The 24,248-nt window shown below is 36.4% G+C and overlaps 1 protein-coding gene across 2 annotated transcripts in view; it reads left to right on the top strand.

Moving 5' to 3' along the window:
* PLA2G4A (phospholipase A2 group IVA) overlaps window positions 1–24,248 on the top strand; it is a 160,110-nt gene that overhangs the window by 26,912 nt on the left and 108,950 nt on the right. The window contains exons 2-3 of one of the 2 annotated variants that reach the window (XM_042926228.1): window positions 4,892–4,994; window positions 18,104–18,185. In XM_042926228.1, coding sequence (XP_042782162.1) covers window positions 4,962–4,994; window positions 18,104–18,185 — 115 coding nt within the window. In that variant the 5' untranslated portion in view covers window positions 4,892–4,961. Of the gene's footprint in view, window positions 1–4,891; window positions 4,995–18,103; window positions 18,186–24,248 lie in introns of those variants that run through there. The other variant, XM_042926230.1, reaches the window with a different exon arrangement.

Raw genomic sequence — 24,248 nt, 5'->3', positions numbered from 1 at the left:
TGGGGGTGGGGGAAGAGAGAGAAAGGGAGAGAGACAGAGAGAGAGAGAGACAGAGAGAGAGAGACAGAGAGAGAGAATGAGAATGAATCCCAAGCAGGCTCCACACTTTCAGCACAGAGCCCAATATGGGGCTCAAACTCACAAAACCGTGAGATCATGACCTGAGCCAAAGCCAAGAGTCAGGCCACCCAGGTGGCCCCGGACAACTTTCTTACACCATACACAAAAATAAATTCAAAATGTATTAAAGACCTAAATATGAGACCTGAAACCATAAAAATCCTAAAAGAGAACAAAGGCAGTAATATCTTTGACATCAGCCACAGCAACTTTTTTCTAGATAGGTCTCCTAAGACAAGGGAAACAAAAGCAAAAATAAACTATTGGGACTACACCAAAACAAAAAGGTTCTGCACAGCAAAGGAAACAATTAACAAAACTAAAAGGCAACCTACAGAATGGGAGAAGGTATTTGCAGATGACATCTGATAAAGGATTAGTATCCAAAATAAATAAAGAACTTAGAAAACTCAACACCCAAAAGACAAATAATGCAGTTACAAAATGGACAGAAGCCATGAACAGATACTTCCCCAAAGAAGACCTACAGATAGCCAATGGACCCATGAAAAGATGTTCATCATCACTTACTATCAGGGAAATGTAAATCAAAACTACAATGAGATTATCACCTCACACCAGTCAGAATGGCTTAAATCAACAACACAAGAAACAATAGCTGTTGGTGAAAATGTGGAGAAAAAGCAACCCTCTTACACTGTTGGTGGGAATGCAGACTGGTGCAGCCACTGTGGAAAACAGTACGGAAGTTCGTCAAAAAGTTAAAAATAGAACTACTTTAGGATACAGCAATGGCACTACTAGATATTTACCCAAGGAATACAGAAACACTAGAGGGAGGCATGCAGCCCTGTGTTTATTGCAGCATTATTTATAATAGCCAAGATATGGAAACAGCCCAAGTGTCCATCTACACAATGGAATATTATTCAGCCATAAAAACTATGAAATCTTGTCATTTACAATGAAATGGATGGAACTAGAGAGTATAATGCTAAGTGAAATAAGTCAGAGAAAAGACAAATACCATATGATTTCACTCATATGTGGAATTTAAGAAACACAACAGATGAGCAAAGGGAAAAAAAAGAGAGACAATCCAAGAAACAGAATCCTAATTACAGAGAACAAGCTGATGGTTACAAGAAGGGAAGGAAGCAGAGGGTTAAGTTAAATAGGTTATGGGGATTAAGGAGTGCACATGTCGTGAGCCTTGGGTGATGTATGGAATTGTTGAATCACTATATAATACACCTGAAACTAACATAACATTGTATGTTAAGTCACTGGAATTAAAATAAAAACTTAAATTTAAAAAAAGAAAGTTTGCATGCATTGAGAATTTATTTACTATGGGCCAGGCACCTTTCACTATAATTAATTCATCCTCACTACGCCATTGAAGGTAGTACTATTCCCAGTTGTGGCAGAATACACCAGGTCTTAAAATGTGAAACTGGAGTTTGAATCAGGGTCTTTTTAATCCCACATCCAGTGGTGTTTTTACCAAATTATGCTGCTTCAATGAAGAGAATAATAGGATTTTCCCTTGGGCATTGAATCCCTGATAGTAGTCCCCTGGCATTACCGTACAACTGCATGGACTTTGCAGCTTCTGGAGGGGGAAGGTGTATCTCTCAGGGATTAGGACTACTGCAGCAGCATAAAGACTTCATGCTCTTGGAGCTTCAGGTGGCTGATCAATGTGCTTGAAAAAAGAATTGCCATTAAGAAATTGCTTCACTTCTAAGGGGTAATGATATAAGGGAAACATAGATTGTTAGACTAAGAAAAGTGCAGGCAATTTCCATGCTCTATCATCCATAAGAATATGTTCCACCAGCAGCTCTAGAGTATGAGCTGTATTCTGACTTGGGACCTGATGTAGGCTATCTTGAATTTAATTGGCATGAAAGCAGTAGCCATTAAGTCATTGATGATCATTTTAAATAAGGTGTCCTAGAAATAGCTCAGAAAATCCTGACAGTGGGAAGGGCTAGTTAGGATTGTACCATCTGATACATGTACATATTTCCTATATAACAAATTCAAATATAAATATCAGGTCATCCTAGTAGAGTGTTGCCTGTATCTTCTTATGCTGTTGTTCCTTTAACATGAAATGTAGTTGTAAGAATACTTAGAGCCTAATCAGAGGCACAGTACAGTATGGTGGTAAATAAATAATTATGTTTGTATGATGTTTGTAATGTGAGGATAATTAGGGGAAATAATAAGCAGGAAAAGAGAAACTTATCCTAGTATAGATTAAGAGAGTGAAATGATGCAGAAGATATAGACAGAGATGAGGAATATGCAATTTGTGGATTAAAAAAAATGAACTTTTACTTGGCTACAGTGTTTTTGTATAACTGGTCTTAAAAGTTGTTTCTCTTATATAAATATATCCATCCATTTGTTCATTCAACAAATATATATTAATTGGCCATATGTACCTACATAGGGGCTGGGAGTATTACAAAATAAAATACATAAAAGATCTGCCTCCATGGAGTTTGTATCCTAATTAAGTGAGAGGGGAAATAGACAAAAAACTAGATAATCCATGTTAGATGGCAAAAAAAGAAAGGTTTCCACCACTTAAAATAATACGGTCAGGGGGTACCTGGGTGGCTCAGTCAGTTAAGTATCTGACTCAGGCTCAGGTCATGATCTCACAGTTCATGAGCCCTGCTTTGGGTGAGCCCTGCTTCTCTCTCTGTCTCTCTGTCTCTCTGTCTGTCTCTGTCTCTCTCTGCCCCTCGCTCGTACCCTCTCTGTCTCAAAAATAAGTAAATAATATAGTCAGGGAAAGCTTTACAGGGAAGATGATACTGTAGTAAAGATCTGAAAGTTACTGACAAGGCAAGTAGATCCAACCAAAATAACAGACAGCTAAGGCAATTAGTGATTGGGTAATATTATAAAAAATTGTATTTAGTTTAAAATAAGCTAATACAAGATTAAGTTTATAGTAGTTTATAAAATCAGAATGATGGTTTGCCTTCATCTTGGTTTAAAATGCTGGCTACATTTTTATCAGGAAAATGTATTATAAGATCAGGGACACTTTGGTGGCTCAATCGGTTAAGCTTCCAACTTTGGCTCAGGTCATGATGTGGTCTCTGGGTGATGATGATGTGTCAGTGTAGGATTATCAGTTGTAACCATCGTCCCACTGTGGTAGGAGATATTGGTATTGGGAGAGACTGTGTATGTGTGGGGACAGGGAGTTTATGGGGAAATTTCTGTACCTTCATTTCAATTATGTTATGACTTTAAAACTACCCTGAAAAAATAAAGCCTTTAAAAATAAATAAATGAATGAATAAATAAGTGCTATTCTTTTTGCTTAAGAAATGATGAAGGAAGTGAGTTTTAGAACTCAAGGGCACTTGATGAGATCCCATCTGTATAAAAAATTAAAATCCTTTCTTTTCCTTTGTACTCTAAATATATGATTATGCATCAGATAGTCTGGAAGGATACACATCAAAATAAAATCGTGATTACACTTTATTCTTTATTTGTTTCCATAGTTCATGTTCATAAAATTGAGCATGAGCTATTTTTTATAATTTTTAAAATGTGATGTTTAAAAAGAAAAGAAACACTTTAAAATTTTTAAATTTTATTCTGAAATTAAAACATATTTTAGAATGTACATATTAATCATAAATAACAAAGGTACTTGAAAAGCTGTTCCAAATTAGATGTGACATATAGAATGCTAAGATATAAATATATATTGTTTTATAGTCTCAAGGGAAAAAAAATCTATGATGGAAGAACAGATGTTCATTGAATAGTTTATTTGATTTTAAATAATATGGAGTAATTGTAGGAGAAGAAAGCAAAGTATAGAAAGCATTTTTTCACTGAAATATTTTTTATTCAACTGCTTCCAAATTAAACTGGTATTTTAGAATGAATACTTTTTTTAAAAATGTCAGCACTGAAGTTGAAATTCAAGGTGAAATATATATGTTATATATTTAATATATATGTTATATATGTATAAATATATATTAATATTATATATGAATAACATGTTACATATTATACATTAATATATACATATACATATATAATATATATTAATAACATATGTGTTATATATTTAAAATATATTTATAAATATATATTTATAATTTTTTAATGTTTATTTTTGAGAGAGAGAGAGAATGCACATGTGCATGAGGGAGGGGCAGAAAGAGAGGGAGATAGAATCCCAAGCAGGGTCTGCACTGTCAGCACAGAGCCTGACGTGGGACTTGAACTCACAAACCAGGAAATTGTGACCTGAGCTGAAATCAAGACTTGGAGGCTTAACCAACTGAGCCACCCAGGCACCCCAACATGAATGTTTTTAAAGCTCTTAACAAACAGCTAAGGTAAAAAATGTTCCTTCCTTAGCATGATTTTGTGTAACACTGGCCCAATTGAGAAAACAAACAATGGGATGTGGCTTTTTAGTTATAAACACTACAAAAATTATTTTAATTTTTCGTAAGTTCAATGAATTTCTCATAAAATACTTGGCAAATGCAAAAAAAAAAATTCTGGACTTTCCTAATAATTACTGACAGGATACATTTGAACAAATAAATATGGAAATTAAACAGTACTATCAAAATATGTTTATCCTTTCCCTAAGTTGTGTGTGTATGCTCAGTCATATAACAAATGGGAACTCTATCTGGTCCCCTTGGGTGGACTTTTACTTCCTAAAGTTCATATTCATCATCATATAAATCTTAGAATTGCATCCAAGAGGAAGCTTAACAATAATGATTATTTATTTTTGTAGGTTTTAAAGAAGCTAGAGTACCAGAGAAGACCTTTGAAGTGTGAAGAGATTTTCTGTAATTGAAACCAAAATGTCATTTATAGATCCTTATCAGCACATTATAGTAAGTCATTTACTGTTTATAAATCCTTTCTGGGAGGGAGGCAGATATATTTCTGTGCACGAGTATTGCTTCTGTTGGCTAATAAAGTAAAGCTCTATGGCAACTCCTGGACTTTTCATGAAACTCATATAAACTACAAACTCCTATAACACATAATAAAAGTAACTCATTTTTTTTCACTGTAAGAGGTACTTGGAGGGGGAAAAAAATACCAAAACATGTGTAACAGTACAGAACTTTCATAGAACAATAAAAAAATGTAGTTACCACTTAGCAACTATCAGTCTGTGTAAGTTCAACCCTTCACATGAATTGGTGGAGAGAAGAAAAAAGAATTATTGAATTGAAGGCTACATTTTGGTATGCTGTGCCAGGGTAATGCATTCTATACTTTCCCTTAGGTAGGTATAGTTAAACCAACTCTTGTATGAGTGGTTAATTATCAGGAAAGAGTTGAGTCATTTCAAATTTTAGTATGTATTTTCCAAACTCAGTTGGAAGTATTCACCTTCTCTTCTGATCAGAGAAACAAAGGAGCAATTGTTTTGCTGAATTCAGCACTTGAGATCCAGTTAGGTTAGGTTTATATGGACTAAAAATAGTTTTTATGGATTTTAAGGAATAATCCACAGCCTTATTATTACTTAAAATGAAGCACTGTTCTCTTACTCTACATCCTTCTCTAGCTACCATCCTCTCTCTCTTTCCCTGCCTGGGTAGCCGTGATTAACATATTACAGTTGTTTTCTAGTGCTTTCTTCTCCTCCATTCACAACCTGAATCATTAAAAACTGGACTCAGCTTTCCCACTTCACAAAAAAAAAAAAAAAAAAAAATCCATCGAGGGCCTCTTTTGGCTCTGAATTCAATGGACTCTTCAGTACTCCCCCACCTGTACTGGTCATACTTTTTCTAAAACTCTTCTCAATTTTCTGTGGTTCTGTTTCCGATTTCCCTGGTTCTGTTTCCTATTTTCTTGCAATAGTTTCCTTCTTGGTTTTCTTTGCAAGCTGTTCTTCCTGTTGGAGTCTTTTTTTTTTTCAATTGAGGGGTGACATAAATAAAGTGCATAAATCTTAACTGTTCAGCTTGATGGATATTAACCTGTATATTCACTCATGAATATATAACCTATATATTCCACCATCATCCAGATAAAAATACACAGCATTAGAGGTAACCCAGAAGAGTTGTTCATGTCCTTTCCAGTCACTAAACCCCACAAAGGTAACCAATGTTTGACTTCTATTACCACAGATAAGTTTTGCCTGTTTTTGACCTTCATATAGATACCTGCATTCAACGTTATATCTGCGAGATTCATTCATGTTGTTGTGAGCAGCAGAATTCCACACTTTCACACTTCACATTTCAATTTCCACACTTTCACATTTCAATTTTCATATCTGAATATACTACAGACTATCTGGTCTCCTGATAACCATCATCCCCTCACTGAATGGTAGCAGTGCCTCTACTGTAAATCAAGCAGCCGTATGTGTGTGGCTTGATTTCTATTCTGCTCTATTGGTCTATTAGTCTTTGTTATATAATACCAGTTATATGTCCATCTGAATTTCTGTAGCTTTGAAATGTATCTTCTGGATGATAGTGTAAATCCTCCAACTTTTCTTCTTTAAGATTGCTGTGGCTATTATCAGTCTTCTGCATTTCCTCATAAATTTTGCAAATAGTTTGTCAGTTTACACACACACACACATACACACACACACACACACAAACACAACTGCTGGAATTTTTAATGGCACTGTAATGATTCTATAGACCAATGAAGGGAGGGATGACATGATAACATTGTTGAGTCTTCCAACCCATTAATAACCCATGAATCTAATCCAGATGAATGTTATTTAGATTATCTTTAAGTCTCTCTGGAGTGTATTGTATTTTTCAGTAAACAACCTTTTATAGTATCCCCACTTGCCTGCGGTTTCAGTGACCTGTGGTCAGCTTTTATACAGAAATAGATGATCCTCTGGATATATTGTCAAAAGGTCAGTAATAGCCTAACACTGTGTCACAAAGCCTGTGTCATTCACCTCACTTCATCTCATCACGTAGGCATTTTATCATCTCACAAGATCACGGGAGGGTGAGTACAATACAAGACATTTTGAGAGAGAGAGCACATTCACATAACTTTTATTACGGTTTATTGTTATTTTGTTCCATTTTATTATTGGTTATTGTTAATCTCTTACTGCATCTAATCTATAAACAAACTTTATCATACAGACATATGTTTAAGAAAAAAAACAGTATATAGAGAGTTTGTACTATCCATGGTTTCAGGCATCCATGGCTGGAGTGGGAGGTGGGGGGTGGGATGGGGATGTGGGGTTGCTTGGAATGTATCCCCTGTGGGTAAAGAGTATCTTCCAAGTAGTTGTTGCATTTATATCAAAATGGAATCAATTTTTGTAGATCCAGTGAACTTACTGAATTCCTTTTTCAATGTTCCATATACAACAGTATATTCCATTTTAAAACTTTTGCTTTATGAATTATGAAGATATGTTATTAGTTCATATAACTTATGAATGTATATATGTCTGTCTAATTGATGTTTTATCATTAGGTCCTTTTTTTATCTCTAATAATAACTTGTTCTAAATTTTACTTTGTCTTTTATTAATTTGAACCCTCTGGTTTCTTTGATTAGTGTGTGCATCTTTTTTACTTGCAATTTATATTTTTCCTTATATTTAAAGTGTGGTGTTTGTAAAAGGCATACAATCAGTGTTTAAAATGAGATGATTGATTCAGACTCATGAAAATAAAATAAAATCATAAAATGAGATGATCTTTGTTTTCTGAAACAGTCTCCTACTTTCCCAATTCTGATTTTCTATAGATGCATTTCAACAATGAAGGTAGGTTCCTTTTGTTATTTTTCATACTAATTGAGTTTTTATATCTTATGCACAGATTAATGTTTCTCATCTTACCATTTCAAGAGTGGTGGGTAATTTCTATCACTTTCAGAGAATTTAACCAAAGTGTTCACTCTTCAACTTGAACATGAAATTTGGCACTAGAGACTGAAAACGAAGAAGGAAGATAAGGTTAAAGTCTATAACCCTGAGCTTGAGACAAAAACCAACAATTATGAATCCTAACATTTGGATTTTCAATTCATTCTACCTCTAAATCTATCGCAGTTTTTTTTTTTTTTTTCTGAGCACTTATCATTATTTATTGAATGCCCATTGTGTACCACTCCCTGTCAGTTGTCAGTAGGCACTGGGGATGCAAAAGTGAATCAAACAGAGTCCCTGAACTGAGCTTACGCCAAACATTTATTTACACGCTAACCATAATATTTAGAAAGGGCTCTGAGGGGCGCCTGGGTGGCTCAGTCGGTTAAGCGGCTGACTTCGGCTCAGGTCATGATCTCGCGGTCCGTGAGTTCGAGCCCCGCGTCGGGCTCTGTGCTGACAGCTCAGAGCCTGGAGCCTGTTTCGGATTCTGTGTCTCCCTCTCTCTCTGCCCCTCCCCTGTTCATGCTCTATCTCTCTCTGTCTCAAAAATAAATAAATGTTAAAAAAAAAATTAAAAAAAAAAATAGAAAGGGCTCTGATAAGAGACAATGACAATAACTAAAAAAATAAATAAATAAATAATAAAACTAATAACTCTGGGAATAACTAATAATTGGAATCCTTCTGAAATTCCTAGAGGGAGTGACATAGACCTGAAAGTTTAGTAGAAGTTAAGTGAAGAGGGAGAAAATTACTTTTCTGGATTGGAAAAAGCAAATATGAGGTAGTGTGGCGATGAGAAAGTTCATTTAAGGAAATGAAAGAAGTTCAGTATGGTTGGAGTGTACTACATTTCAGAGAACATTGTTATTTCAAATGACCTTCACTCTTCTACCTAATCTGACCAGGCTTTATTACTGAGCGTCTTACAGTCCTCACCTGTCTCTTGTCAGATGACCTGTGAACTGGCCATTTAGTTTCTTCTTCTTCTTTTTTTAAATGTTTATTTATTTTTTGAGAGAGAGGGAGGGAGGGAGAGAGAGAGAGTGGGGTGGGCAGGGGCAGAGAGAGTGGGAGACAGAGAATCCAAAGCAGGCTCTGCCCTGTCAGCTCAGAACTTGATGCGGGGCTCGAACTCAAGATCTGTGAAACCATGACCTGAGCTGAAGTCAGATTATTAACCAAACTGAGCCATGCAGGCACCCCTAGTTTCTTCTTTTTACATGGCAGAGTATATTTAAAAATGAAACTGCATCTAGATATTTTAAAACTCATTGCTGTCATCCTTTCTCTCATTTTAACAGTAGCTAAATACTTAGGCCATAGTCATTACCTATGTGGCATTTCATATGATGAAGCATGCAAACCACATACCTGTATCACAGTTTTCATGACCTTTCCCAGCTTCAGAGTGGGACACTTAATTACTATTCCAACTTATATCCCCTTTACAGGAAGAGGATCCCAAGTGCTTTATAATTTTGTTCTTCTTGTTCTTTCTGTGTATGTATGAAAAAGACTGCGTGTGTATGTGTGTGTGTCTGTGTAAATTGTTTCAGTGACGAAATTCCCTGCTCTAGTTTTCGAGATACTTTTCAAAATATGTAAGGGGGTATACTCAACACAGAACAATTTTAGTAAAAAGGAAAGATGGGGAAAATTAAGTCAGCTAACTTGTAATGAGTGGTGTCAGACAGGCTAACACAGTGTTGGCTGCCTCAAGGCACAGAAGATTGGCCTTATTTTCACCACCCCTGTGATGCAGTGACATGTTGGAGAATCCCGTGGGCTGACGCAGCAATTGACAGCCAGCAAGTTCTCTTGCTTCCCATAGTGCTGGCTTTTAAGAATTTGGTAGAAAATGGAGTGATAAACCTATGGCAGAATTCAGTTTCCATATGTTTACAATTGTGAGATTCTTTCCAACCTGAAGGATGTTTGTGTCTCCAGGATTTATTAAAATTCTTTTGGACCAAGGAGACCAATTTTACAAGAATAGATCAAGTATAAAAGATTTATAAAAATTTCCAGCTTTTTACTCTGAAAATGAGTCACTTCCTGGAATGAAAAAGAATCCACAGTTCTTCCCACCACCTATTAGCAATGGGGGGCCACTGTGCCACTTCCACAGAACCTAAGGTTGTCTTCCCATGAGAGACAGTCAACCACATGGGTATGCTAGCATGACTGACTGCCTGCTAAATGCAGGAGCTTTGAAAAACATTATTGTGGGATGACTGGAAATTTTACCAAGAAAGTGGAAAGCTATTATTCTCGATTATTATGGTAACATTGTGGGGGGGGCTGGGTAAGTTGTCAAAGAACTAGTATTCTACTGCTGGTTCCTGTCTTTAGTTACGTGCTCATGAGCACCTCAACTGAGTTTTAGCCACTTCATGTGGAAAACAGTATGAATGGTACCTGCTGTGTCTGCCTCACAGGGCTTTTATAAATAGTAAGTTGATATGTGTACAAAGTATTCTCTAGACACAGTAAAGACAGGCATTTCCAGCCAAGGGACCTCAGAAGGTAAGATACTGCTACCAAGAAATCAAAAATATAAAGGTGGCGAAATTCCTATTGTAAAAGCCTAGCACTGGGCAAAACTAATAGTTTTTATGGCAAATAGCATATTTTGTGTATGTGAGCACTACCAAGTTCTAGAAAAGTGAAAAAAGGATGGGTAGCGATAAGCTTCTAATCTTTCCCTGATACCAGTCATTCCTTATGGTGCAGTCTATGGCAGTTTCAACTTAAAACAGGGGGGTGGTTTACTAGGGTACTCATCCTTCATCGGTGCCCTGCTTAGTCTCAGCCTCCTCCTCTCTGGATCAGCAAATGCCCCTGTGGCAAAACCATGCTTACCTCTCTGGTTTGCTGTGCTCTTTGACTTTTGATCTCCCTCCTGGTAGTTAAGGCCTTTCTATATTGTTAGTTCTTTGTTACTGTATTAGTCAGTGTTCTCCAGAGAAACAGAATCGATAGGACATAGAGTCTGGATTTAGCTTGTAAACAAAAGAAATTTATTGCTCAGAGTTCTGGAGGCTGCAAAGTCCAAGATCGAGGAGCCAGCATGGCTGCATTTGGTGAGGACCCTCTTCCTGGTTTGTAGCCACTCCGTCCTCATAAGGTAGAAGAGGCAAGGAATCTGTCTAGATTCTCTTTCATAAAGACGCTAATCCATTCATGAGAGTTCCTTGTACCTCCCAAAGCTCCCATCTCCTAATCTTTGAGGGGTTAAGATTTCAACAAATGAATTTTGGGGGACACAAATATTCAGACCATAGCAGATAGATCTAGATATGGAGATTTATTTTGAGGAATTGTGTCATGTGGTTATGGAGGCCGTAAAGTCACCCATTCTGCCATCTGCAAACTGGAGACCCAGGAAAGATGGGGGTTTAATTCAGTCCAGTTCTGGAGGCTGGAGAACTCAGGGGGCTAATGGTATAAATAGCAGTCTAAGGTCAGGAGAAGATGAAATGAGGGGTTTCAGCTCAAGCAGTGAAACTCGGAGAAAAGAGGCATATTCCTCTTTTTGTTTTGTTCAGGCCCCCAACAGATTGGATGATGCCAACCCACCCTGGGAGAAAGCAATCTACTTTTCTGAGTCCACTGATTCAAATGATAATGTAATTTGGAAACACCCTAACACACACACACACCCAGAAGTAATGTTTAATCTGAATACCCCAACGTCAGTCACAGTTACTTTTAGGAAAACCTTTACCCACTTCGTAAAACCTTATCCAGTTTTCAGTTATTTTCCGTGGGAAGTGGTAATCCGGATTGTTTAATCTGCCATTATCACAAGTGGAGTTCCCCATTACTTGAAATTGGTAGTGCTTCTGCATAATCCCCAGAAGAGAGAGAAAGTCTGATTTTGACAGAGTTTTGCAGATGGCTAAATTATCCCTCCAACTTGACATTCGATATTGCTCTATGTGAAATTCTAATGTTGGAGTCTGGATTTGTTTCGGGGGACCCTTGACAAATCCCATGTCATTGGTGAAATAATTGCCATTTTACAGATGAGGAAACCAAGGCAGGAAAAACTGAGAAAATATAAGGCAATTTATTGTAAATACCCTTTTGACTTATGTTTATATTGTTTAGTTATGAATCTTTTACTGCTTAATGACAAAGACACAGTAAGACCAAGAGAAGGTTTTTAAGAAGTCCCTTAAAATAAAGATAATAAACTAAAGTCCCTAAAAATAAAATTACCCCAAATGGCATCTGTAAATATATCTACATTTTCAAATGTTTGGATCTACTAGACTTCGTGTACACATCTGAAGATCATCCACGCAAAGACACCTTAGATTTGAATGAACACGACATATTACCTAGATCAGTAATTCTAAACCAAATAAGTATTTCTGCCACCCAAAACATCTTTAAGAATGGGGAAAACTTTTTCAAGTTTTCAAGCAGATGGTGCTTCATGTGTTCTAAAGAGCCTCTCCAGGAGAAGGAGGGGCACCTGGGTGGCTCAGTCAGTTAAGCGTCCCACTCTGTTTCAGCTCAGGTCATGATCTCACAGTTTGTGAGCTTGAGCCCTGCGTTGGACTCTGTACTGACAGTGTGGAGCCTGCTTGGGATCCTTTCTTTCCCCCTCTCTCTGTCACTTCTCTGCTCACACTCTCTCTCTCTCTCTCTCTCTCTCTCTCTCTCTCAAAATAAATAAACTTTTAAAAAGATAAAAAAAATAAAGAGCCCCTCCAGGAGAATGAAGGTGTACCTCTCTACCTCATGGGCCTTAGCTCAGCCATCATTACTCCAAGACCAGTGTGCGTTTCTTCAGGGGTATTGAAGTAGGAAAAAAGCCGATGTTAAAAAAATTTTGTGTGTGTGTGGTACTGTAGCTACTTAATTACCCATTGGACCAGAATCTATATCTCAATTAAAATTCAGGTGCAAAGATTCGGGTGACTGATTCATTTAAGGTATTTTTGAAGATGTTATAGTCACTATAACTTTATGGTGAATGTGGCATTGAGTATTTTAGATGTAAGCTGTCACCATCAAATTTTTTTTAGACTGGTTTTCTGCTAGAACAGTCTTAGTAATCCCAATTAAATAGGACTTAAAATCTTCTAACATCAGTGAAAACGAACCCTATATCATACTTCAATTTTTAAACATATATATGCATATTTATTATGGTATAATATGTTATTACTGTATTTGATATATACATACATATTGTGTAAGTGGAAAGTTTCTTGTTGATGAAGGAGAAGAAATTCAAATCAGATTTCTGATTATGATTTTCTTTTAATGAAGAAAAATTGAACTCCGCTAGAACTAACAAATTCTGTTGACAAATTGGGTATTTGGGGCATTAGGATAATTGCACATAGCAATCCATGACTGAGAATTCTGAGAGTTTAGATAGAATTGTAGGTTGTAAATAGTTAAACTGGTCACTCTTAAAAAATGTGAGAGAGTAGTAGTAACACAATGCCTGTGCCTCTCAAATACATCAGAATGAAACTCCACACCAGGAAGTGAAACCAAAAATAGGTATCTTATCTAAAACACTATCCTAACTCTTAGATGGCATCAATGCAGCAATTCTTTTAAAAACATTTCTGAGATCTGTTTGAAATTGCCTGTTGCTGATTGTGGTGATGACAATCTCTGGGTTCAGTAATGAGATTCCACAGTCTTTATCATACCAACAGTCTTTGGTTTTAGTTTAACTTAAAGTTAAGCAATGACAGTTAAGTAGAGAAAGAAAACTATTTGCATGCAGAATGTACCTTCTCTTCCATCAGATTTGTGTTATGATTATTTCTTCAGTTCTTTATAACAGTAGAACTTTCAACAGATTAGAACAATCATCAAATCGACTTTTTACAAACTGGTTCTTGTTTCCAATGCCCATTTTAGTTACGGTTGTTAATATAATTCTCCAGAATGAATTTAATACAGTAGCTATTTTCATAATGACCGGGAAATTGTGAGACGAAAAAGGGTCATGATTTTCACGATGGAAAAGATTAGGGATGAAAAAGACACTCAAAGTAAGGTAATCCAAGACCTGAAGGCAAAGCTTAATCTTGGTGGCTGAGTCAGTGTATTGAGCTTATATTTGACATCTCAATTGAAATATGGCATCTCTTTTTGCCAACTACCAACTAGCATTGTGCTGAGTCATCAGTTTCCTCCAGGGAACACTGGTTGTGGATTCAATAATATCATTTCCTCTGGCACCACCCCTGAGACATAACCAAAAGTCTCCTATCCAAGTCGGAAGCTAGTCTAGTCCATACTAGTTTGAAATTATAACTGATATTGGCCCCGGGATGTTTCAAAGAATTATCAAAAGGTATTTGGATTTGATTAAAACTAAACATTTTTCTCAAAGAATTTGTATTTACTTTACAGATATTATAATCTTTACAGCTCTTATAAGGAGATGGGCATGATTTTGACACTCATGTTTTGAAAATAACTTACAGGTGATCTGAAGATTTATCGTGTTTCTGAAATTAAGTTATAAGAACCAAGAAATGGTTGATTTGTCCCCTATTTCCTATGAATGGCTTGCAAGTATTTCATTCATTATAGTTAAGACAGAATCGAGGCTAATGGAAATAAAAGTAGATTAAAACAGCTGAATGATACAGGAAATAACTCAGTTACTAGAGGAATGTCAGATCAACTACAGGTATACCAGACAGACTAGATGATAACTGTACCACTTTAATAAATGAAAACTGCCTTTTTCACTAAAGGTGTGGGTATTTGGTATTATTCTCTGTATAAGTGAAGGAATGTACAAAGAGTGAAGACATTGGGGACAGCAAGAATGGAGTCTAATTCAAGTTTAACTTTTCCTATCTATGAGATACTGGGAAATTATTTTACCTCTCAGAATCTCACTTTAGTTATATATAAATATAAATAAAACCTATGTTCTTTATCAGGTTGAGAAAGTTCCCATCTATTCTTTGATTGCTGAGAGTTTTTATCCTAAATAGGTGTTGAATTTTGTCAAATGATTTCTTTGCGCTGTTGATATGATCATGTTATTTTTCTTGTTTCGCCTGTTTATGTAATGCACTACATTATTTGGTTTTTGAATGCTAAACCAGCCTTGCATACCTACGGTAAATCCCACTTGCTTGTGGTTATATTTCCTTGTATATATTATTGGATTCTATTTGCTAATAATTTGTGGAGAACTTTTTCATCTATGTTTATGATAGATACTGGTTGGTAGTGGGTTTATATTTTTTCCTTGTAATGTCTCTGTCCGGTTTGTTATCAAGGTAATGCTGGCTTCATAAAATGAGTTAGGCACTATATCTTCTGCTTCTGTCTTCTGGAAGAGACTGGAGAGTATTGGTGTAATTTCTTCCTTAAGTGTTTGGTAGAATTACCAGTGAATCCATCTGGGCCTGGTGCTTTCTGTTTTGGAAGGTTAGGTATTGATTCAATTTATTTATATATGTAGGCCTATTCAGCTTGTCTGTTTCCATTTGTGTGGGTTTTGGTAGATTATGTCTTTCAAGGAACTGGTCCATTTCATCTAGGTTATTAAATTGTGGGCTTGGAGTTGTTCATAGTATTCCTTTATTATCTTTTTAATGTCCATAGAATCTGGAGTGAACTTCCCTCATTCATTTATGATATTTATAATTTGTGCTCTCTTTTTTTTCTTATGTAGCCTGGCTTATCAATTTTGTTACTCTTTTCAAAGAACCAACTTTTAGTGTCAATGATTTTCTTTGTTGATTTTCCATTTTCAATTTTATTCATTCCTGCTCTAATTTTTACTGTTTCTTCTGCTTACTTTGGACTTAATTTTTGCTTTTCTTTTTCTAGTAGACACTTAGGTGATTGATTTTAGATCTTTCTTTTTTCATATATGCATATCATGAAATAAAATTTGAAATATATGTATATATGAAATAATATGTATGTCAAGATACATATTATTTCATTTCCCTCTAAGCACTACTTTTGCTGCATCCCCCAAATTTTGATAAGTTGTAGTTGCATTTTCATTTAGTTCCAAATATTTAAAAATCTCTCTTGAGACTTCTTCTTTGGCATATGTGTTATTTAAAAGTGAGTTATTTAGATGAACGGATAAAGAAATTGTGGTTTATATACACAATGGAATACTACGTGGCAATGAGAAAGAATGAAATATGGCCTTTTGTAGCAACGTGGGTGGAACTGGAGAGTGTGATGCTAAGTGAAATAAGCCATACAGAGAAAGACAGATACCATATGGTTTCACTCTTATGTGGATCCTGAGAAACAACAGAAACCCATGGGGGAGGGGAAGGAAAAAAAAAAAAAGAGGTTAGAGTGGGAGAGAGCCAAAGCATAAGAGACTGTTAAAAACTGAGAACAAACTGAGGGTTGATGAGGGGGTGGGAAGTAGGGGAGGGTGGGTGATGGGTATTGAGGAGGGCACCTTTTGGGATGAGCACTGGGTGTTGTATGGAAACCAATTTGACAATAAATTTCATATATTGAAAAAAAAAAAAAGAAAAAAGTAAAAGTGAGTTATTTAATCTCCAAGTACTTTGTGATTTTCCAGATGTCATTCAGTTTTGATTGCCAGTTTAATTCAATTGTCATCTGAGAGTATGTATCATATGATTGTTCAACATGAGCTTACGAATGTGTATTCTGGTGTTGGATGAAGTAGCCCATAATGTCAATTATATCTAGTTGACTGATGGTGCTGTTGAGTTCCAACGTGTCCTTACTAATTTGCTGCCTGATGGTTCTATTTCTGATAGAGGGGTACTGAAGTCTCCAACTAATACAGTGAATTTTTTTTTTTGGTAGGGTCAGTGTGTGTTATTTTCAGTTGTATAGGGCAACACACTTTTTTTTTTTACAAGCATTCATTTAATTTATAATTGATAATTTCATTTATACAGAATAAAACTTTGACTACTCAGGCACCTCTGGCTATAGAAGATATTTCTCTTCAATAATAAACTTGAGTAAGAATTATCTTGAAAGATTTTATATGCTTCTCTGCCTTTTTAAATAAAGTATGCTCATCATTCAGGACTTTACCTCTTCCTGATGCTACATTACAAATCTGAACATAAATTATTCTATTGAGAGAGTGATATCTTCAGAAACTGTTGAATTTTATATAACTTTTGATTCTATATCTCACTACTGCTGGTCCTATATATGAATCTGTTTTATAGTTTTTTCTACCTCCTCGATTTTAGACTGTCATTACTCATTTCTCAGTATTGCCAGTATCTTACCTTTTTAAAATCAATTATGGACTTTTTAAAGTGTTAAGCAAGTCTGTTTAAAGTCAGGAAAGATAGGAGTAGCTTATAAGTGTGTGCTTCTTCTAAGGTGAGACATGCTTGAGCTTCAGATAAAGATTTTGTAATCTTTCCAGTTGCTCAGAGAACTTAGTGAATTCCTGCTTCCTTACTCTGTTTTGGTTGATAGAGTTGTTCAGTGACTACTTTCAAGTTAGGTGAAGTATTTAATAATCTTCAACCAGTTATTATTTATCATGTGCACACAAGCTACTGGGCTAATAGAAAATTTTAACATCGTTACATATGGTTTATAACAAATGCATTAAAATTAACATAAGTAGTTTTCCGGTCATCGCCTTGGATCCAAAAGATTTTTAAAACTGCTCTGGAAATGTCTTGCCAAAGAAAACTTTCATTGAACAGTAACAATAAAAGCAAACAAATCTGAATAATGCAAACATCTTGCTCTGACTTTGCCTCTCTAAGCCAGGGCTTCCTCATCATTCAGTACAAAGCCTGATTGTCTTCCTAGAAGGCTTGCAGTCCTGATTTACATTTTCCCTCAAGCTTGGTAAACCTGACAGCAGAAAAGTTCCATCAGTCAAGTCGTAGTGACATTTTTTAAAGCATGATCTAAACTTCTCAATAATTCTGTGGTGGGAGAGAGGAGAGAGAGACTCGAATAAGGAGCAGCCCTGGGATCAAAGGATGTTTCTGGTATGAATGTTACTTCCCTTCACCCTGGATGTTTTTAACCGGTCTCAAGGAAACAACGAGCGTAGTTTGCTTGGATCCTATCTTGGAAGCTAATTTTTAATTTACTATTATTTGTTTCCAGGTGGAGCACCAGTATTCCCACAAGTTCACAGTAGTGGTGTTACGTGCCACCAAAGTGACAAAGGGGGCCTTCGGTGACATGCGTAAGTGTCCTTATTTGCTTTTCTGTTGAAAATGCATAACCTAGTTGCTCCGGCCCTCTGACAAGCCAGGGGCTCCCTCTCTTTCAGATGTGGTTATCTTTGTCTAGATCTTTGAATGATAACATTTCCAACAGTGCTCTGATGCTCTGCTTTCTGTTGGAATAGTGTTTTGTCTTGACTTTACATTGAGAGTACTTGGAGTCAGAAAAAATGACTGTCTTATGACATCCAGATTTCTGGAATTAAAATAAATTCTATTTAATTCTATTTTGAAAAGAGTGCTGAGTGAAGACTTTGAACAAGCTGCCCCTGAGGCATTGTGCCTATTGGATTAAAAAAATGCAGTTTCTCTAGTTCTTATGCCCGTAAATGTGTTTATTATGTGTGAAAATAGCTAAAGAAACTGGTGTAGCACAGCTTCCAACAACGTGAACCCCAGCCTAAGGATAATGTTGAATGAACTTGCTGGCGGTATCCTTTCCCCATGCTTGGCAAAAGCCATTTTCCGAGTTCATCTCACCACTCAAAAGGCTGGGGGTTATGGGGGTAGAAACACAAAGAAAGATGGATAAGGATTATGATGATGAATTTGGTAAAGTTTTAGATGATTGCTAAAATATGGGAACAGGCGATTTACCTCTCAGAACGGGATTTGGAGAAAGAATGGAGATTATAGTTTGTCAAGCTGGGAAGCAGGCAGGGAAGGCTGCCTTGCCCAATGATGTTGAAACTGGTACTTGGAGGAAGAAAATCTTGGCGAGGAGAGTGAGAAGTCCCAGGCTGAGCAAGTAGAGTTTTTGAAAGCGAGAGAACACAGTGCTTATGAGGAACTAGAAGAGATCCAGTGTTGTTAGAGAATAGACGGCAAAGGGGAAGGGGGACCAGCACTAATGTAACAAAGGCTGAGGTTGAGATTTCATCAGAAATACAATGGGAGAAATTTGATGGCATTTTTGTCATAAATCACAAATTGAATTTTCATTCTAAAAAATGTTTGTTCTGGGGACGCCTGGGTGGCTCAGAGGGTTAAGCGTCCAACTCTTATTTTCAGCTCAGGTCATGATCTCACAGTTTCATGAGTTCAAGCCCTGCATTGGGCTCTGCACTGACAACGTGAAGCCTGCTTGGGATTCTCTCTCTCTCCCTTTCTCTCTGCTCCTTCCCTGCTCACGTGTTGTCTCTGTCTCTCTCAAGATAAATAAATAAACTTAAAAACATTTTTTAGAATGTCTGTTCTGGCCATATTGTGTTAAATATATTGGAAGCAAATGTGGGGTATACTTTATATTTTTAAGAATAAAAAATATGATAACGGATGCAACAATAAAAATTAGCTGCTTGAAATCATGCTGAAAATGGGCCAATAAAGTTAAATACTATGGGGAAAAAAAGTGAGCTCAGTGCCCAAGTCTTCAGCAAATGAAAAGAGGTGTCCAGGAAGTGGACAGGACACCTGCGTGGCTCAGTCAGTTGAGTGTTCGACTCTTGGTTTCAGCTCAGGTCATGATCTCACAGTTTTGTGAGTTCAAGCCCCTGCATCGGGCTCTGCACTGCTTACTTGGGATTCTATCTCCCTCTCATGCTCTCTGCCGCGCCCCCATTCACGCTGTCTCTATCTCTCTCAAATAAATAAACCTTTTTAAAAAATATTTTTTTAAAAAGTCAGAAGTAAAATGGGAAACAATGTAGAATCTAATGGCAAGAGTTTTAGATGAGCAGTAGTTTTCATGAGAGATGAGAGTACAAGGATAATTTCTTTCACTCTCATCTGGACCAGGGATTTATACTCTAAATTGTATCTTATACTTCAATCCAACCCATTTAACCACTCCTTGGTCAATGTTCTTCTGAAGTTATTCTTATTTTGCTTTTTAAAATTCTCTGCATTTTCATCATTTAAATGAGAGTTCCCTGGAAGAAAGAGCCACATCAGAAACCCTTTTTAAAAACTGGTATATCCCCCATGACCTTGAGAAAAGGCACAGGCTTTAAAATTCAAGAGGTCGATTGTTAGATAAGCTCTCCTTAATTCCCTTGAAGCCTAGGTCAGTAACTTGCCAGGCATGCAAGTTACTAACCTAATTTGACTTTTAAAAAAATATAGTTATGTCTTATACAAGGCAGCAACAATGCTTTCTTATAGCGCTGAACTCTGTCATTCAGGTACAACAGGTGTTACTGTGGTTAAGACGAGCCCACACAGCAGTTCAAACTCTATACTCTGTGAGTCACCTTCAGCTGGTATGGATCTGATTTTCTAGCTACTTCCCCCAGAGGCACAGGTATTTGGGCTATCGTTATTTATTAGGATTAAGCCAGGGGAGATAGTGGTATAGCAGGTGTCATTTTAAACCTATGTGAGTTGACATTAATAATAATACTTAAATATAAACATGAGATATTAACTCATGAAACAGGGAACAGGTTCATTTTGGATCCTCACAGTGTACACAACACAGTTTAGACCCTTGGTCTCTAGAAGCTTCCTTTTGAAAATGAAGGACCCATGGAAGGAATAGCCACTGGAGATTAATCACTATAGGGGAAAGGACAGTGTCATGACATTCTGGTGAATTTTTATTCAGCATTTGTATTTTGATTTTGTTTCATTTGAGTTGTTACATAATTTCTTGGAGGAGGGGCAATTGTTGCTAACCCTTTATATCACCTTAATGAGTTTATAGAAAGTCAGGAAGAGATAAGAAGGAAGAACAAGAGAAAGTCTTAGAGAAACAAATTCAGTGAGAAGGTTAGCATAAAAAAGTGAAGGGTTGCAATACATCGCCAAGCACTTTATTTCTGAGAAGTTGTAGGAGATTATTACAGTGAGAAAAGGTATTGGCATTAGCTGTCACTTTCCTAAGAGGAGTTTTGATGATATTGCGTGGTGAGCTTGATCAATATGAATTACCAAGTAAACTGAATTTGGATTCTTTGTGTATAGAATCTCTCTCAATATAGACAAAGATAAAACTACAAAAAATGCCCTAAGATCTGTGAAGACTATGAGAGCAGAAACCTACACCCTCTTCTGTTGTTGATATTGTCTGTGTTCATTTGAGAAGGCAAATTTCCATAAAATTTTACGTGTTGATAAAGAAGAATGACAGATTACTACTGGGTTTTTTGGTTTTGCCTGAGTATGTGGGGGCTTTCTCAAGGGTGCCACAAAAAAATCAAATGGTTGATTCCTGGTAAAATACCTATATCTGCCTTTTTCTTTTTTCTTTCTTTTTTTTTTTTTTTTGAGATAATACTAAGATTATATCTATATTTTATTTTGTCCCTTGATAGATCATCTTTTTCTAATTATCTCCATTTAAAAATATCATGTAATGTTGTCAAAACATCATAATAAAATCAGCAGCACCCCATGAGCTGTCTTTTGAGGGGTCAGAGTTGACATTTTAATCACAACATCTCACTTATTTCGTTGTTTTTACCTAAGGGCCTGGGCCAGCCAAGAGCAGGACAGCCCCTTCCCGGACCTGGTTGCTAATCTCAGTGTGCGAAAATGTATCATTTATGCCTGTATCCCAGTGCCCACCCTTCCATGCATTCTTATTCTCACATCATATGAAGAGGTTGTTTGAAGTTCATAATTGCAACTGACTCACCATAGTCTTAGTTTTAAAATAAGTAGTTTGCCTTAATTTTGGCAATATTAATATAACTCTCACTTTTAAAGCTATAGTATAATATATATATATATATATATATATATACACATACATATATATATACATACATATATATACATATATATATACATACATATATATATGTATATATATAAATATATATATATACAGTACCACCTTGGTTTGCAAGCATAATTCATTCTGGAAACATGCTTGTAATCCAAAGCACTTGTATATCAAAGCGAATTTCAAGAACCATTGGTTCCATTGTGATCATGTGACGTTCGGCATCATGTACTCCTCGTATTGCAAGACATAGCTCTTTATCAAGGTAAAATGTACTTATGTTTGCTCATCCTGTGGAACACTCACAGAACAAGTTACTCACAGTCCAAGGTTTTATGGTATATTAAATATAACGTGTAGTCATGAGTATGTCAACACTGCAGCAGCTGCATGTGTTGGATGGATATATATTAAACTCTGTGTTTTTTATTGTCCCTTTCCTCTTCTAACAGAGGTTACACATTTGCAGAATGACTACAGTGACGATAAAATTTCAGTTGGTAATAGAGTTTTCTTTGTGCATGTGTGAAGTGAAACACACAGCCCTGGCCACAAACCTGATTTTAAAACCAAATGAAATGGCTGGCACAAATGTTTTAGCTACCTCCCTGAGTTTCTGCTCCTTTTAATGTTGGGGAAAACACAGATCAAATGTGATAATGGAGGCTAGTCTCAGACTTCACAACTGGATAGAGTCATGTTTCAGTCCCTAAGATGAAGTCAGAAAATGGATAGGATAGTGTTTTTGAAACAATAAAATACTATACCAGTATTAGATATTTTTAATATCCTAATTATGCAAATATACTAATGATTCTTGTCTGGTCTCAACAGACACTGAACTCTTTCTCTTTACAGAATTAGCGTCACCAACGTTAGGGTTTCTGAAGACAGTTATAGGATTGCAGATAGATCTACTTTCCTTAAGTATTCAGGAGAACACAGAGCTTAATTCCAACCTTTAAACTTTAAGAAAAAAATAAATATATTTGGGAGAATTATGAGCTCATTATGTTGAAACCAATTTTAATAAGATTGTATTGCTTCTATCTTAAGGTACTCTTTTTGGGTTTTCTTAAGAACCTCAAGCTTTTATTTGCATAAAGTCTGTGTCTGTGGGTAAATGATGTTTTATTGTAGATAAACTCATAGCAAGATCTAAATCAAGTTCCTGATTTTTAAACAGCTGTGCCATTTGCAGGTCCAAGGCTGACCTAATCTCCCCAAGTAGTGCTTTTCAAACATTAATGTCCAAGTGAGTCACCCACGGTTCTTGTTGAAAGTGTGAATTCTGATTCAGTAAGTCTGGGAAAGGTTTCCCTCTTTCCTCCAGTCTTGTTCTCCCCAGCAGCAGCTCAATCCCCTCACATCTAGGACCATCCAGAGAATTTAGCCTCTTCAAAGGACATGACCCGCAATGCATAGTGTTAATAATTCCCTGGGAAAGGAGCCTAGAACTCAACCTTCCTATTTGTAAGTGTTAGCCTGAGAGGCAGAGTATTGGGTGCGTACGTAGAGGAACGTTATCTATTTAATTTTTTTGAGAATCTTCAGCAGCAGCAAGAGCAATGTAGAAATTACTATAAAAATATATTATCTCTGGTAGACTTTCGTGAATATCACAGTGATCAAATCCCTAGGAAACAGGCCAAATATATTTATGAAAGAGTATGGTCTCCGAAGGCAAAACACTACTCTCTCATCCCATGTTGTTGGGCAAGTTTCCTCTGTCTTCTTTTTTCACCATAGAGATGTTATGAGAATTCAATGCATTAACTAATGTGAAGTACTCATATGCCTGACACATAGTAAGACCTCAATGGTATTATCTATTATTGTTAAAATTATTTCAGATACCAACATAAGAAGACCTTCCTTTCTTTCTTTCTTTCTTTCTTTCTTTCTTTCTTTCTTTCTTTCTTAAGATTTATTTATTTGTGAGAGAGAGAGTGCAAGCAGGGAAGGGGCAGAGAGAGAAGGGAACAGAGGATCCAAAGCAGGCTTTGCACTGACAGCAGCGAGCTCGATGCAGGGCTCGAACTCATGAACCCCGTGAGATCATGACCGGAGCCCAAGTCAGACATACAACCAACTGAGCCACCCAGGTGCCCCAAGAAGACATTTATTTCTTAAATATAATCTTTGTGTGAGCTAAAGAATATTCTTTTGGGATAGTCCATGCACTATAATTTTTCAGTTTTTCACCTTGGAGACAAATTTCCATTGTGAGTTTCTGTGTTGAGCAAATTAACGGATCCTTCTTTTTTTCAGCTTAGAAGAAATAAATGGTAGAATGGCACTTCCGTTGTCTTCTCTGATGCACTTGGGCACAGTTCACTCCTGTGCACCTCTGCCA

The sequence above is a fragment of the Panthera leo genome, chromosome F3, assembly GCF_018350215.1.
Source record: "Panthera leo isolate Ple1 chromosome F3, P.leo_Ple1_pat1.1, whole genome shotgun sequence".
Lineage (NCBI taxonomy): Eukaryota > Metazoa > Chordata > Mammalia > Carnivora > Felidae > Panthera > Panthera leo.
The sequence above is the reverse complement of the archived record's forward strand: the minus strand, read 5'-3'. Positions and strand labels throughout refer to the sequence as shown.